Source organism: Rhodamnia argentea, chromosome 6 (genome assembly GCF_020921035.1).
Source record: "Rhodamnia argentea isolate NSW1041297 chromosome 6, ASM2092103v1, whole genome shotgun sequence".
NCBI classification, from domain to species: domain Eukaryota; kingdom Viridiplantae; phylum Streptophyta; class Magnoliopsida; order Myrtales; family Myrtaceae; genus Rhodamnia; species Rhodamnia argentea.
Window position 1 is genome coordinate 30,938,486 of NC_063155.1, and position 16,456 is coordinate 30,954,941.

At 43.3% G+C, this 16,456-nt stretch overlaps 2 protein-coding genes and 1 non-coding gene across 7 annotated transcripts; all 3 read left to right on the forward strand.

Moving 5' to 3' along the window:
• Positions 1 to 7,945: 7,945 nt before the first annotated feature.
• LOC115746071 (xyloglucan galactosyltransferase KATAMARI1 homolog) lies at positions 7,946 to 10,131 on the forward strand. Its single transcript, XM_030681795.2, has one exon. The coding sequence runs from the start codon at positions 8,061 to 8,063 to the stop codon at positions 9,993 to 9,995; it is 1,935 nt and encodes a 644-aa protein (XP_030537655.1). The 5' UTR covers positions 7,946 to 8,060; the 3' UTR covers positions 9,996 to 10,131.
• Positions 10,132 to 10,322: 191 nt separating this feature from the next.
• Positions 10,323 to 10,394, forward strand: TRNAG-UCC. Its single transcript has one exon. It is a non-coding gene; the product is annotated as a tRNA-Gly (tRNA).
• Positions 10,395 to 10,821: 427 nt separating this feature from the next.
• On the forward strand, positions 10,822 to 14,551 carry LOC115745882 (PGR5-like protein 1A, chloroplastic). Of its 5 annotated transcripts, none has more exons than XR_007198948.1 (7): positions 10,822 to 11,173; positions 11,559 to 11,621; positions 11,740 to 11,826; positions 12,242 to 12,479; positions 13,173 to 13,232; positions 13,414 to 13,512; positions 14,194 to 14,551. XR_007198948.1 is itself a non-coding variant. In XM_048281431.1 (7 exons), the coding sequence occupies exons 1-7, from the start codon at positions 10,937 to 10,939 to the stop codon at positions 14,281 to 14,283; spliced, it is 888 nt and encodes a 295-aa protein (XP_048137388.1). In that variant the 5' UTR covers positions 10,824 to 10,936; the 3' UTR covers positions 14,284 to 14,547. The 5 variants fall into 5 exon arrangements, 3 of the variants coding, with proteins under 3 accessions (XP_048137389.1, XP_048137388.1, XP_030537362.1); XR_004015971.2 differs by having other exon boundaries at positions 10,823 to 11,173; positions 14,191 to 14,549; XM_048281431.1 differs by having other exon boundaries at positions 10,824 to 11,173; positions 13,159 to 13,232; positions 14,194 to 14,547.
• The last annotated feature ends 1,905 nt before the right edge of the window (positions 14,552 to 16,456 follow it).

Below are 16,456 nucleotides of genomic sequence, written 5' to 3' on the forward strand. Positions count from 1 at the left end.
CAATGGCATTGAAGAAAGAAAGCCAAAGTTGGATGGAATGAAAAGGGAGGGGGCTAGTTCAGAAACCGCGTCGGAACTGAGATCGAGTTGAGGAGGACTTTTTAAGAGGAACGAGACAAAGGGCTTGGGGAGGAAGATGATTGAGGATGGAAGCTTACTGTTTTTAGGCGCATCCTCTTTCGCATCTCTAGCTGTCTCCCACGCTCCGCATTGCTGCTTTTTCCTTCTCCTTTCGACAAAGTCTATGCGTGAATGACATTTACTCGACGAATGGAGTAAAATTTTCCCTATAAAGCAAAGCGAAGCCGAGTTTTTCTTTCTTTTTTTTTTTTCGCGATCGGATACACGCGTCGTTTATCTCTTTTGTGGGTTTTCCTTATACAAAGAGACTCCACTAGGGGTGATGGATTCTCGATCCGGCCATGTCCCACATTGGAGCCAGGAACAGGATCGGAAGGACCGATTTCCAATTTTGAGGACCGAGAACCGGACCGGATTGGCGATCGGATCTGGTTCTCAGGCGGCACAAAGAAACGATATGACTAGCCCTTCTTACGTGGAAATTATTTGAACCCCTCTTAGCTTGCTTGTGCTGTAGATCCACCACTACACTACGCTCCAAAGTAGATGCGTCAATGCATGACCTGCATGCAAAAGAAAAAGACCCATGCACCAACGCCATGATTCTTCCTCACTAATATTATGGTCTTCCTTTCTGATGCTTTGATCTAGCTCAGCTAATGACCACTGATATTTTAGGTTTACATTTAAAAAATTTTAAGAAAAATAAATAAATAAAGTTATTTCGTCCGATCTGAGCGGTTCGGTTCTTCATGAAACCGAGAATCAGATCGAAAATTACCGATTCCATATCTATAAAACTGGATCGATGCTCCTGGAAAACAGATTAAATTGGCTGGTTCAATCCGATCCGGGTAGTTTCTGATTCGGCCGGTCTATCTTGCTCACCCCTAAACTCCTCAATGTCGGTTGAGCAATCAAATAACAAAAGTACGTGTTAAATTGTCATGTGATACTTACGACGGGTGTTATCTACTCTTTACCAATAGAACTTTGTTCTTATAAAGTAGGCTTGGAAAAAAAAAAATGGGTCCTTAGAATGTTAGTTAAAAGTCGTGGCGTCCGCCGACCCCGACTTTTGTATTCCTTTCGGAAAATCACACTGGTGAAAAAGGGGTTTTTACATTTTTGGATATGATAACAACGAGCGCATAATTCTAACTGCCCAATTATTTTTGATTTCGAATGATTTTGGCTAATGATTTGAAAGGAAATGTTATCGCCCTTCATGTGCGCACATGATGCAAGGAACCAATCCGGAGACAAAGCGAGGGGCGGGCTGCGCGGGCACGAGGCAGTGGCCCGCATGATTGCGACATTGTCACATCCAAAATCCACAGTTCGTCCGTGTTCTCATTCACAGCTCCGAAACAGTTATTCCGGGTTCGGATCCGTAACGGGGTTTGGTCCGATCCATTTCAACACTTGATTGTGGGCGGGTGCTACACGGAAGTTCCACATTGGCTTCGCAAAAAGAGATGAACGGAGCATGTGGCCCTGATGTTCCTCTAATCAATTTGCATTTGCCGCCGACGAGTCAGACAAAGGATCACGACCATTGATGGCTATTTTGAATTCGGTATTAGACCGCATCATCTCGAGTTCCTGAGCATGACTGGCATTGTCCGAAATTCTTAAGAGCACTCGATGTGATGTCACGGGCACGTCAAACGCGTTCTCGTGATTACGGTGTTGCTTCAAAATATGATGTGGGATGTAGAGGTCTTGCTCGGTACCGCAGCACATCAATTTCCATTTCTCTATGAAAAATCTCGCAATCCAATCCTTTCCTCTCTCTCTCTCCTTTTCTTTTTCTTTTCAGGTAAAATGCTACTAACATTGAAAAAATTACAAAGATCATCAGCTTCTATATACTTAGATATTAGCTATGTAGATTCCTTTCCGCACGGCTTGTTTTATCCTTGACCCCGTGCGTTGCATTTCCAGACTCGAAAACCCGCCGTTCTCGCTTGTCGTACCTTCTCGATCTATATCGTACGAAGGACGTTCTTGACGCGAACCGAATATTCTAGTTAGACTGCTCTCGTTGTTCGTGTCAACATACGATAGGCCCCGTTCATCGCATTCTTTTCTATGCAGTGCAGATAACAAAAGGGGCTTGACGTGAAATCTACCTATATGCATTTTGGAATGTTCCCTCTTGGCTGTATGAGCGGGCGTGGCATTCTCCAAGTAAATATCAAACCTTTCTAACCACCTTTCGTTTGTTCTTTCTCGTGCGAGGTGCCCTTTGATTCCGCCTATCAATAAGGAACTCATTCGACCACATTGTTTTAGCTTTTTGCGTCTTGGTCTCTCTTGCTTTGGCATATATATATCTCTCTCTCTCTCTGTGCCCCTCCAGAATGTTACCTAACAACAACCCTTTTTTTTTTTCTTTAAATTTTGACTTTCAAGAGCATCTCTTTTGGGCAAACATTCCGAAACAAACCCGGCCTGCGGATCGGGTCAACTTAGCTGTTGTTGATCGTGCGAGTCCTACACGGGGTTCGGCAAGTTTTTATGGTTGTGATCATAATTTATTCATGGACGACGGATCTCGCCGGTGAAGTCCGATGCAGTTAGGGGTGTTGGAGGATTAATTTCGATGGCAGAAAGTTTAGTGGATCGAGATCACGTGCCTGTATAATCGCAGCCCCCACCTCCTCCTCCTCCTCTCTCTCTCTCTCAGACTCTAAACGCATATCAGGCCTGGTTGATGATGGTGGCGTAGGAGAGTAACCTAGGTCAAAGGTTAGTGAGACTCGAAAGCTTGTTCCCCAATAGAGAAGTGACCTTCCGTATGGGGCAGTGGATGTTTGTTAACGGAATAGCAGGGGCTCCGTTTTGTCCTTTTCACTCATAACTCTTATCGATGCACAACTTATTCTGCCCCGGAATTATGCCCTACTTGTCTTTCTGATGAAGCGCCATGCCCGTGAACCTTCATCTCATAAAAAGGGTCGTCCCGTGTAGGGACGAGCAGTTTCAGAATCGATTCAGATTCTACGTGAGATCAAAAATCTACTCGTTGAAATTGATTTTCCAATTTTTTAAACTCGAAAACTACCCCGCATCTCTGCAACACGAAACTCACCCTGTCACATGTTTCAAGGTCTGTTCCAGAGTCTATCTGAGTTCTAGGTATGTTCCCTAATTTTTTTAATCTAGAATTTATCATGCATATCATAAAACGTGAAACCTAATTAGTTTCTGCTGGTCCGATATCCGATTCTAGCCTAAAATCATGCTGACCCGTACTTCAACGTGCAATTGTCGCCCATTTACACATTGGTACTCTTTTTTCGAGCATTTTTCAAAACGCCTATAACTTCTGAGATCCGCATACATCGGAGCTTCAAGTGGCGTTATGCGAATCATGGCATCATGCACTCGACCCTTAATTGAATATCGAAACAAGTTAAAACATCGGGCAAGAGAAGAAAGGGGAATTTATGCGGATAGTTGTTATGTATGGTCCGTCATGAGCAGGCCTTCACTAACGTGGGGTCTATCTTCAAACTGCTGCAACACGGGGATGCAGAAAAATAAGATATAAACTGGGATTGTTCAATCAACTTGGAATTATATTCCCTGCCTTAAATCGAAGGGTGGATGTGGCCACTGGACTTTCCATGGGACGTATCAGATCACATGCTATCGTGTCGAATTCTATCAAGATCTGCATGTGGGACGAGGAAGATGGATACGGGAGTGGAGATAGATAGCAGAAGATTGCCTTGACCAGAAAAGCATGTGAGAGCAAGAGACTTTGGTGAAGGGCCAAATGAATTTGTCCCCACCTTTGAGGGGAGGGGTATTATGGGAAAATCTTGAAATTATGTCTTTCAAATAATTTTAAAAAAAGAAAACTATAGCTCCTAACCCGTGGAGCTCAAGGGTTTTTAGAGCTCCAAAACCCATTTCCATGCACCAGTATCTGTTTATATTATTGTAAAGCTAATTTTTAAAACGCAAAATGTCATACTTGACCTTCATCAAATTCAAATTATATTATTAATAAAAAAAATTTCAAAAAATGAGCGTTTTTATTATGGAACGATCATTTCCGTTCATCTCAAAAAGCAAGCTTTAAGGCAGTACGCGCAAAGAAAATAAATTGTACATGCGTTGCGCGCTTATTTGAGGTCTAGTTAACTATCGAGTAAGAAAAACTTTCGGCAAATAGAAAGGAAAAAGAAAAGCGAGAGGGCAAGTTCTTGCTACAAGCTGAAGAATATCTTATTTAGTAAAAGGCACTTCATTTCATTTGGGCGTATCGAGGACGGTACACGGGTCTAACGTGCTCAATTGAACCCGGATCATGTTTTTTTTCATTGCTCTCAATGTCTCTTCATACGTATAGATCACCTAAATGCAGCTCGATAAGCCGCGCCTCGATCGCCAAAAAGCAAATTGGTATGATCTAAAAGAGTGAAGTGTAAAGGGTAAAGACCCTTCGGCACTAAGTTTTGAAGGTGGGCAAATGACAAATATTTCTAGCCTAGTGCCGTGGCCATAAACTGCGATTTGTGAGGAACATCTGCCTTATCTTTGTCGAACCGCTTGGGTGGGAAGAGGGAACCAAGCATCTCAAGACACGCGACCCCATTCTTCATGAAACACAGCAGCACGCCTCAGCAAGATTCAAAAGAAAGAAAACAGCTTTTGAGGTTTCTCTGTCTCGAAGCAAGACACAACCCACTTTCTTTCCTTCTTCTTTTTTTAAATGCCAGCACTCCATTTGGCACTCGATGGTAAGAGAGAAAGAGATGCTTTGATGTCCCGGGGGCCAACAACTGCAACAACCGACTTTAACTACCTCTTATCTAGGCCAATAGACAAGAAAAAAAAAAAAAGACAGTAAGTTCATAATTGAATTGCAGGGACAAAAGAACAGAGGGACAAGCAATTATAACAACTCATGAATCCGGAAAGTCCAAATGAATTATAGTGCTATACTTTCCTTTACTCGTACGATGTCTACAACTAATAATGTACTCTCGCTCGTTTCGATTTCTTAGCAAGTAAGCCCTCACGCGAACAAATTAGGTGATCAATTACAATTGAGTTTTGAATCTTGTTTGAGTTTTGTAAAGCGGGTACAAACTCGAAGTTGGCATTTGCAAGTGACTCGTCACGTTCGTACTGCGCTCACATATGCCATTCGAGCCATGGCGGGCCGTCCTGTCCTTCTACCATGTCTCGTCGGTACTCTCAAGCGGGTTGTGCGCAGTTAGACCAAGTGATGTTCCTTCCGACTCGTGTTGTGTCAACTTAAGATTGATGAGTAAACTCATTTGAACAATTTGTGGAGTTCGTTCACAATTTTAAAGTGGCATGATTACAAGGATCAATCAATATGCGATTCGTTAGTAGCATGAGATTGCAAGAACACGAGATGTGTCCTATAGAAAACATAAAAAATTTGAGTTATAGAGTTCCGATTTTAAAATGTCTACAAAATCTAAAGTTTGGGAAGGGTTTCGTGATAAAGACGAGTGCCTCCAAGGTACTTATTAAGGATACTTCATTTGGAATAATTCAAATTTTAAGACACTGACTGTCCATTACCGGGTCGACCTACAGCCCATGTGTGTCGGCCCCCATTACGTCCCGTAGTAACTAGTCGTTACAGCGGAGCACTGGGCCGGGCCGCCCTGGCCCGGCCCATTTTCATCACCGCCGCTGTACCTCCCGGGTTGACTTGTGGCGTCGGGAGAGTAAAAGAATTAGGTGGTACAGGGCAGGAAACATAGACGAGCGCATGGACGATGCTCGGCCACCTAACACGTGCTCGGAGAAGGTGAGGAATGAAAACCAAAAACTGGTCCGCGCCTTTTGCATTCAATTTCGCAAACCCTTCGGCCCGCATGCTTTTCGTTGAGTTCGAATTTGATTACTCACCAACCCTTCACGTCCGTTTTCTTTTCCACATTTAAAATTGCACACGGAATTAAACCCTGTCCCGACAACTCCGTACACTAGAAAAAGAAATCCGTATCTAGCAAAATCCCACTTCCGACCACCGTGATTCGGTGGGCAGTATAATAATTCAATCCATCGAGTGAATAAATTTAACGTACGAGTTTGTTATGGCGGGACAGACCAAAGGAAAAATCATTAAGTGCTCATAAATTATGCCCATTACTCTTTTCACGCGCGACGTGAGCCTCGCTAAAGTAGAATCTAGACATATGTTCGAGAGTTGCAACTATATTCTCGAACTTATAGTAACATCTACAGCATTGTTAGAGATAATTAGGATTTATCGAGGATAATTTCCTAAGTTAGCGATTCTCAAGATCGCGCGTATATCTCCACTTGATTGTGTGTATATCGATTGATATGTATTTATTATGGCATATCGAAAGATAGACAAAATTGTCCGATTCGTGTTTCAGCATTATTCTCAAGTAAGGTCATTATTCACGCGCAACTTATGGTTATGAAGTATTGAAACCGAGCAAAGCGTGGGATTTCGCAAGTCGTGCAAAAAACCAAATGTACAAGCTTTCCATATGTTTCTTTCACCGGTTTTGTGGTGAAACAGGCCATGTTTCGTTCAAAAGATGTGGACCCCATCAAGGGCTGGGCTCACTTTTCTCGACCAAATGACTTTGCTTGCAGGGTTTTTTTTTTTTTTTTTTTTTACCGAATTTGCTTGCAGGGTTGAACTCGTCGAAAATTGGCAAGTTAAGGTTCGAATTGTCCACAAAGATAGGCTGTTGGATTGGATTGCAAAAGCCCGTAAACTAAGGTCCCTTCCTCCTAATTAGCTTTACAATTCCCCCAACCCCTTTGGTGGACTAGCACGACCAGCTCGATTCGAGCTCGGGGTGAGACCCCGGCTCGACCTGGTTGAGTCCATCGAAAAGGATCCTGAAAACGGCTCAAGGACGGGCGAGGAGGAGCTTGGACCGGCCTTGGTGAGCGGTACTAGCCTTTGGTCAGAACCGGTCTCGGCTGGCCACGGCGGGCTAAACCAACCCTGGTCAGTCTAGGGAGGGGGTGAGATAGAGCCGAATAGGGTTTTTTTTATCATGCATTCGTTGTTCGTTTTGTCAAATGAAAAAAGGAAGAAGCAAATGGACAGAGCAACGGGTTTCGCTCTTTCAGGCCCACGAGACTGGTACTTCCTTATTACGGGGACGAAGGTTGTTAAGGACATGCTCATTGGCCCAAAGGTCTCTCCGATTCGAGCCGAACCACAAGAGATTGCCAAGTCAGTTCCCCATTGAAAGGCCCATTTGCCAGTTTTGCTTTGTAATTTCGTCTATCCTTGCCTGATTTTTTTCTTACATGTTCTTCAAACCAATTACTTGATACGATCTTCTAAGTGGATCCTGCACACCTTGTCGCGGGATCTTGCGTGTACAGCTAGAATTTTCGACCACTTATGGTAGTAACAATCAAGTTGATGTGCATTCCTCTGCTACGCGATAAATGATATGGATGACTTATTAAGCACTCCAGATTTAGCATTCTATTGGATTTAACTGTCCATATCTGTAATTCTTTTCTTAATCTGTCAAAATGCCAGACTTTTCCGCATTCCAAAATTGACGTTCAATTTTCCAGAACCCAAACTTCCCTCTGACTTTCATGGCTCTTATGATCTTTATCCCGAGGCGACAGGAATAAAGATGAAAGAGCCGAGGAATTGACAGATTTCCTGATGACGTGAACGAAAAGGTATGAATGTTCCACTTCCATCCTTTCATCTTCTTCTTCTTCGCCGCCGGTTTTGATCTAGCGGGCAGCTTGTTGGCCATGCGACGCTTTGATCTCCTCATGGTCCCTTGAGAAATAATTGTCTCTCTGTCTCTGTCTCTGTCTCTGTCTCTCTCTCTGTAGCTAAACAGGACAAGTTCTCTCATCGTCTCTAGCAACGCTGAGTATTTCGTTTCTTGGATCGTTGTGCTACATGAGGACGATCGCATCGTGCATGCCGGGAAGAGCTCGAGGATAGGGAAGCGATGGAAAAAGCACTCGTTTCTCGGTGTCGGAGTCGATTGTGGTTTATCATCTTGGGTGGCTTTCTTATTTGGTTCGCATTGATTTCGTTGTTCCGTGCGAATCCTATCCATTTAGTGAATTATAAATCCATATATGTTGCCGAGAGCTACACTCAGAACAACATCGTATGGAGCGATGATGCAAGTACTAAAGGCGAGATTGGAAGACCGTTCGAGGGCCTTGGATTTAAGGAAGATGCTCCGGATAGGTCCTCTGTCGAAGAAGGCCTTGTTCATGAAAATACTAGAGGCGAGATTGGAAGACCGTTCAAGGGCGTAGAATTTAAGGAGAATGCTCCGGATAGGTCCTCTGTCAAAGAAGGCCTTGTTCGTGTGAATCCTAGAGGCGAGATTGGCAGACCGTTCGAGTGTGTAGAATTTCAGGAAGATGCTCCAGAGAGGTCCTCTGTCGAAGAATGCCTTGTTCACGCGAATACTAAAGGCGAGGTTGGAAGACGGTTCGGGGGCGTAGAATTTGAGGAAGATGCTCCAGATAGTCCCTCTGTTGAAGAAGGCCTTGTTCATGCAAATACTAAAGGCGAGGTTCGAAGACCGTTTGAGGGCGTAGAATTTAAGGAAGATGTTCCGGAGGGTTCCTCTGTTGAGGAAGGCCTTGTGAGCAAGACTAATAGTTTGCTTCCTGGTTCGGAGATTGCAGAAGAAAAGGCAGCTAGGCAAGATGGAGATTCAATGTCCTGCGAAGGGCGATACATTTTCGTTTACAGGCTGCCGAGGCAATTCAATGTGGACATGCTCAGGCATTGCCAGTCGCTTAGTAATTGGACAGATATGTGCGACACGTTGGCAAACTACGGTCTTGGCCCTCGGCTTCCTAACTCCAATAAGGTTCTAGGAAACACTGGCTGGTACGACACTAATCAGTTCTCATTGGAGGTCATTTTTCACAACAGGATGAAACAGTACAAGTGCTTGACCAATGACTCCTCGGTGGCTTCGGCAATTTTCGTACCCTATTACGCGGGCCTCGACGTGGCGAGGTACCTGTGGGATACTGATAAAAGCTTGAGAGATGCTGGTCCGTCCGATCTGGTCCGGTGGCTCAGGAGAAGACCCGAGTGGAAAGTCATGGGGGGAAAGGATCATTTCTTAGTCGCCGGCAGAATTGTTTGGGATTTCAGGAGAGAAAATGAGGAACCCCCCAATTGGGGTAACAATCTCGTGGTTTTGCCGGAATCGATGAACATGACCATCCTAGTACTCGAATCATCGCTTGTGCCTAAGGCTAACGATTTCGCTATACCGTACCCCACCTACTTCCACCCTTCGAAGGACATCGAAGTACGCCAATGGCAAAGAAGAATGAGAAGCCTAAAAAGGCCTTACCTGTTCTCTTTCGCGGGTGCTCCGAGGAAAAACTTACGGAACTCTATCCGTAACGAGATCATCAGCCAATGCCGTGCTTCGAGAAGGAGATGCAACCTACTGGAATGCAGTTCCAGGGGAAAACAGTGCTACAATCCGATCATCTTGATGAAGCTGTTTCAGAGTTCCACCTTCTGCTTGCAACCTCCCGGGGATTCGTACACCAGAAGGTCGGCCTTTGACTCTATCCTAGCAGGGTGCATCCCTGTTTTCTTCCACAGCGGTTCAGCTTATGACCAATACAAGTGGCATTTACCCGGCGATCACTCCAAATATTCCGTGTTCATACCGGAAAATCTCGTGAGGGATGGGAAGGTCACGCTCGAGAAGCTGTTGCTTCACATTTCGAGGAAGGATGTATCCGCCATGCAAGAGGAGGTGATACGGCTCATCCCGGCGATTCTGTATGCGGATCCGACGTCCGAACTAGAGACCCTCGAAGATGCATTTGATCTGTCGGTTAAAGGGGTTCTTGAGAGGGTCCAGAGGATCAGAGAAGAGACTTTAGGCTAGAGGAACCTCATTTAATCTTTAGACGTTAAGTGTTATTGGGGAACCTTAGAATTTTTGGCATGTAGAAAAGACTCTCATTCTCATGTACATTCGGTCCCAACAATAAGAGCAGGAAGGAAGTAGCAATTTCCATCTACACACGGAGATTTCCACTCATCGCTGCTTTTGTTCATTCATACACAAACCGGTTGTCCGATCTCTCTTTTGAGATGAAAATTCATATCACTTCCATTTTCTGGGTTCATCTGAGAGGGAAGATCCTGAAGGGCGAAGGCAGTGTGTATTTTATTAATTATTATAAAAAAAGTAGGACCGGAGATCATCAAAGCGTTTGTAGTCCAACGGTTAGGATAATTGCCTTCCAAGCAATAGACCCGGGTTCGACTCCCGGCAGACGCAGTCCATTTTGACTTTTCTTATGCATGCCAACGATTTCATTTTCACCTGTGTCTAGACGACATCGTACGAGGACAAAACAATGCCAGAAATGACAAAAAGTGCTGCCCCCGAATTTCTGCTTTCCTTTCCTTTCCGGGCCACAAAATCCACGAACCAATCATATATTCCGCATAAAATATCCACCGGCCCGATCGAAATGGAATGGCGATACGTTTCGGATCATCCGATGTGATGGATTTGAGATGATTGCCTGCCTTAAGGTGAAGGACCGAACTTCCTCGCGAGCCGGATGTTATTATTTGCCGCCGAAATCGAAACCCGAGCCCCATCCGTCAGGGGCATTCCCGTCTTTGCACTCCGCAATCGGACGATGGGAGAGAGCCCTCCGTCCCCACGCCACTCCCCACTTGAGGTCAAGACGGAATCGCGCTTGATTCTCAGAAAGACGCGACTCCTTCCCCACCTCACGATGGTGCCTCGCTCTTTTCCTCTCTCTTCCCCGCGCGACTGAAGTGAATCCCCCAAACTCCCCCCCCACTCTCATGGCCGGCACGAGCTCCTCCGCCACGCCGCCCGCCATCGGACCCAAAGCCGCCGGGCTCTCCCGAGGAATCCGGGTCTCCGGAGCCCCGGTTTCCGTTCGGATCCCGACGCGGTGCCTTGGGATCGCCACCTGCAAGCAGAGTGAGCTCGGCCTCGCCGCCGAAGCTCCGTCCTGCATATATGTCGGCCCTATCGAGACGGCCAGTAAGGAGACTCTTGAAGCTCTCTATTGTCAGGTAGCAGCTCGCTGCGATTGTTTGCTTTTGCCTCTTTCTGGAGGAATGAATTAATTGTGCGGTTAGGATGCCAATCGAATTGTAGTTACTAAGGACATGTGTAGGTTCGTTCATCCATGTCCAATTCAGTTCATGATTTGGTCGATACTGTTTCTTTTATCGTGTTCTGGTCGTTCTTAGAGTATAATTGGACTGTTCTCTAGCATCTGTCGTTGGACTGTTTGCTTGTAAAAATCAAATTCCACTGGTGTTGGGGTGCGTTAGCTACTTTTCAGAAGCTTCTGAGTTTGGGCGGTTCTTTACAATCAAAACGTTCTATTAGAATTTGTCATTTTAATAATCCGTGATAGTCTGAGAGGAATTCACATCTTTGTCTTTGTCCTAGGCACGAGATGCGTACTACAACGGCAAACCTCTCATAGTAGATGACATGTTTGATAGAGTGGAGGTAAAACTAGTTCGGCATTTCGATTTGCAACATTTTGTTGCAATGCTCAAGTTGTCCTCTTTTTTTCTCTTGGAGTCTTGGTTTTCTCCTTTCTTACTTACGTAATGATTCTGAACAGCTAAAACTCCGGTGGTACGGCTCCGATTCGGTCGTGAAGTATCCTCGCTGCAGTCTCAGGCGACAATCAGTGTATTCGGATGCAGAGGTAATCATCTCTGAAACTTCATATGCAATAAGATGTTTAGATGTAGCATGGAATGCTTACATGGTACCTATATTTGTTTGGATGAATCAATATTGAATTAGTTCTTGGAAAAATGATTCACAAACTTCAGTTACCTGAATTATGAACTCATGTGGGGGTGCGCACATGTGCACTCTGTGATTGGTTATCCGCCATTTGTGAGAACCAGCTGTGTCTGCATTGTTCATCCTCTTTTGATTTCACGACTCTATAGGAATAATCTTACCATTCATTTCGGCATTTCCTCCATGTTTTTTTCCATTTCATGGTGGAAATCTAGAATCTTTCTGTGAGGTTATTAATAAATTTTAATCTGTAAAAAGGTGCTTTACATTTTTCCTTCACTACAAGATTGATTGACATGGACGTAGGGCAGGAAGATTTGTCTCAGGCTTTCGCCCTTGCCGGCATATGGATTCTGTTTCTGGCGTTTGGAGGCTTAGCAATGATAGTGCCAGTACTTTACACCGTTGGTCTGGCTTATCAAGATGCACTTAATTCGGGGATTTACCAGGGCACCCAGGCCTCTGCACTAGGATTTCTCTCTGCGGTCAATGGCGTTCTTCTCATGGCATTCGGATCAGTTGTTGGATATCCAATTTTTTCAGCTTCTGGTAATATTCCTTGGCCCAATGGGCAATGCTTCGTGAGAGAGAGTTTCAGATTTTTCTTGTCTTTTACTTTGAAAGCAAATTGCCTTTCTTCCGGTGTTTTTTCCCCTCAACAAGTCTCAATAGAAATTTTTATAATCATCTTCTAGAGTATGGTACTCTCATATTTGGACATACTATTCCAGAATAATTGGCATGGGAGTCATGTGACTTCTAATGAATGAAGAATTAATAAGCTGAATGCGATAACATGAGTCATGCGGTACTTCTTGGTTACTTGGACAAAAAATTAGGATGTTACTGTGTTCACCACATAGATTACTGGACTTACGGTAGACATGTCAGGACAACCAATTTATTTCTGTAAATGAACTCTCGAAGAAGCAGGAGCCAAAGATATATATACATGAATGATTAAAAGTCTGCCTGGGTTGATTTCCGAAATGCTTAGAAACATAAGCAGTCATATATATTAAAGAGGACCATCTTCCGGTAACATAACTTTGAGGGCTACAATTTGGGGAAGATAATTGTTTGATGCGTCTCTTTCCTTGCATGTCGGTGAACAACAGTTGTTAGTATTGCATTCAATGTAATCGGTCTGTTAAATTCTTTGAACATTTTAGTTCTTTCATGGTTATTGCACAGAGAATCATTTACGCTGCCTTTTTGGTTCTCATAGTTGGAGTACTTCAGGGCTTATGGAGGAAAGACTTGGCAGCTTTGAAAGGGGCTTGTCCAAATTGTGGAGAAGAGGTATTTCTTGGCATGTCTTGACTGTTTTTTGGTCAAGAAGTGATTGGATCACTTTGCTTTGCTTTTCACTTTCCTTTAAGCCTACATCTGCAATAGCGACTGCTTCTTGATTTTGGAGCAGAACTAATCTAGGACCTTGCAATATTATCTAGTCACTGCTTCACATTGTGCCCTTTTGCAGGTTTTTGCATTCGTCAGGTCAGACCAATCTGGTAGCTCACCTCATAGATCTGATTGTCATGTATGTGACTGCACATTAGAGTTTTGCACCAAGATTGAGGTACTGACATGCATGTTTATTAACTGATCCTCTCATGTTTTCTTAGTTTATGGTCATTTCCTTCTGTCTGTGCCTTTGGCATGTTGGTACTTGGCACAGGACCAAAATGGTTTATAACCTGTATTACTCGGGGAAGTGGCTCCTTGAATTTCTGCGATTGTTTCACATAAGCGCTCAAAACTTTTGGATGCTGTCCTTAGTATGCAGCTATATTCAGGATCCACGTTCTCTATGATGTTGACTATATACATCGTTATCATGTCCAATCATAATAGTGAGAACTTGAGTTCGAATGACCATCGGTATTTTGCAAGCGGTTATTGAAGTGAAACGGATTAGAGAATTTGTTCACTGTATGGTTTCTTAACCTCCTTTCCCCAAATCTTACTGGTAGCAATCTGAATACAAAAAGACATATCATGGGTAAAGAAGGAAGAATTTTCTCCTTGTAAATCTATGTTAGCCCTTGCTTTTACAAAGGTCAACCAATTTTCTGAAATTGGGGTGTTCCTGCCATGGAAACACCCATTGATGAATGTCCAGTATAGCACATCATTTAACATTATGTGCAGGTGAAAAGAAAGAACGAGATGGTTCATTGAGCCATACTGTAATCTCAGTTTTTTCTCTGAGTAGTTTTCCATGCATCGCATAATTTGTTATGTCTTCATCATGCAGCAACCTGTCTCAATATTAGGCAGACGATGGGTTCATGGTCGTGTATACCTTGTTTCTCGGAGAGGCAGGACCCGACGCCAAAGATGGATCTGAAATGTCTTCCAAGGCATATGCGAACTGTCATTGCTTTTTGTACAGCGCCAGAACCTCTTCATTTATGTCCAGGTTGGTGGGATTTGTCGAAATTGGCTTACCTTAAAAGCAATTGTTAGTTGCCGTATGAAAATACCGAGTTTCTGATACCGTAGAATAGGACACATTTGTAATCAGGGAAATAATATGTTAGAACAAGATTCAATCATTCCTTCGTATTGTGTTCTGGAACATCAAAATTTTGAAGTACTGGTATAAAGATTTTTTTTTTTTTTTTTTTTGGGGTGGAATTGATTTCACTTTAGTTCTTTTCTCAGTTTCGTTATGTCTTAGTGGGAAGAAAATCCCCGTGGCGTTTTTTTTTTTTTTTGGTAAGGTGATCCCCGTGGGGTTTTTCGTTGCATAAGATTTGAGAAAAACTTATACAAAGACGCGTGATATTTTCCGTCAACTTAAACTTGATGGAAGTAACGGAAAGATTCAAATGCATAGAAGGCTCGACTTTTGGAGGTTAAACGTGCAAAATAAAAGTTTTAAAACTTAATTATATCGTCGGGGAAAATTTTAGTACTTATTCAGTAATTATGTCCATTTTAATTAGGCTTATTCACAAAAGTTGAAAGTGCATTTCACTCCTATTCATCACAAAACTCACAATTATCCTCTTCGCCTTTTTTAATGGATTTTAAGGGCGCGCATGGTAACACTTTCTTTGCCGTAAATCAACTTCGATCGGAAATTGATTTCTCAACTTCTCCTTCAAAGCAGAAGCTGATTTTTCTACTTTTACTTCGGATTGACTTCTAATCGGAAAAATTCGTTTGATCATGGTTGAAAATTTCTACTTCTAGAACATTATTAACAAAATCTTCGACGGCCGGCGGTGGCCGGCGACCCGCGGCCACGGTCGGCGGTGGTCGGCGATGGACGGTCGGTGGAGGTCGGTGTGATCGAAGAAGTGATTCTAAGGTGGAGAAGTAAAAAAAATTGCTTCTCAAAGTTGGCTGAAAATCTTGCCGGAAGTTAAAAATCCTACCATAAGTCAATTTTTTTACCAAACGGATTTCTACTTCGACAAAGTTTTTACCAAATGGATTTCCCTGCCGGATTGACTTCTGGCAGAGAAATCTAGAAGTAGAAGTGTTATCATGCAGCCCCTAAGTTGCATTTCTCATCTATGCTTAACTTATTAAATTGCTATTTTATTTACTAAACTACTCCCATCACCAAAAAAATCCTACACTCCCGCGACTGACCACCACTATGCCTCTTCCTCTCCATCGACGTTAGCTTGATTCGGTGGCCACGGCCGAGCTCTACCATAGAGCTTCCACAGCTCGTGAGCCAGTTGCAGAGGTTCATGGCCGGTTGTGGCCTTCTTCACCTCAAGACTGATTTAGCACGGCCTTGGCGACTACGACTGTGGGCTCAAGGTCGAGTCACGTGACCTCTCTGTCGCAAGCCACGAACAATCTTTGCAAGGACAATGATAAGGATGCACAAGGGTGTCGTCATCGGCAATGGGGTCGAGTTAGCATTTGGGCTCGACTCCCGATAATTATCATGTTATGGTAAATTTTAAAAAGTGAGATGAGTATTTGATATGGAGAGAAAAGTTGAACGAGAATTTTGCAATTATCTGTTCTTTTCATTTTCATTTTTGCCTTTTTTGAACACCTTTGCCCTCGGTTCAAGGTTTCTTTCTCAGACGGTGGATAAATTTGCAAAATCTTTATTTTTGGTTTGAATAGATTTGATTTATCGGCTGTGTGTTAAGTTGACAAATAATCTTTTTATATCAATTCGGACATGAAATTATGGATAATTAGATGGAATTTCCTTAGGCATATAATTTTCAATTTAGGTTGGGGGTACGTGTTTTATTGGGTTAATGCAACGGGACAAAGCCCAAAAGAATTTACGGATGAATGCTGGGAGAAGCGTCAAAAAAATCACAAACCTAGTGCATTAGTCCTAATTCAATCCTAAATATTTTTTTGGTGCTAATTTAGTCCTAAACATTTTGCATTGGTGCCAATTAAATCTTAAACCTTTTATTGGTGCTAATTTAGTCATAAACCTTATGCATTGTTGTCAATTTAGTCCTAAATTTTTTATATTTATACCAATTGCTGACGTGAACATCGATTATCCTACATGGCACGGCTAGCGC

Bases quoted from the DNA above. Each gene is read 5' to 3' on its own strand.
- LOC115745882 (XM_030681502.2), top strand. From the start codon at position 10,937: ATGGCCGGCACGAGCTCCTCCGCCACGCCGCCCGCCATCGGACCCAAA. The intron at 11,622-11,739 runs GTAAAACTAGTT...GATTCTGAACAG, and splicing joins ACATGTTTGATAGAGTGGAG to CTAAAACTCCGGTGGTACGG. The intron at 13,513-14,190 runs GTACTGACATGC...TTCATCATGCAG, and splicing joins AGTTTTGCACCAAGATTGAG to CAACCTGTCTCAATATTAGG.
- LOC115746071 (XM_030681795.2), top strand. From the start codon at position 8,061: ATGGAAAAAGCACTCGTTTCTCGGTGTCGGAGTCGATTGTGGTTTATC.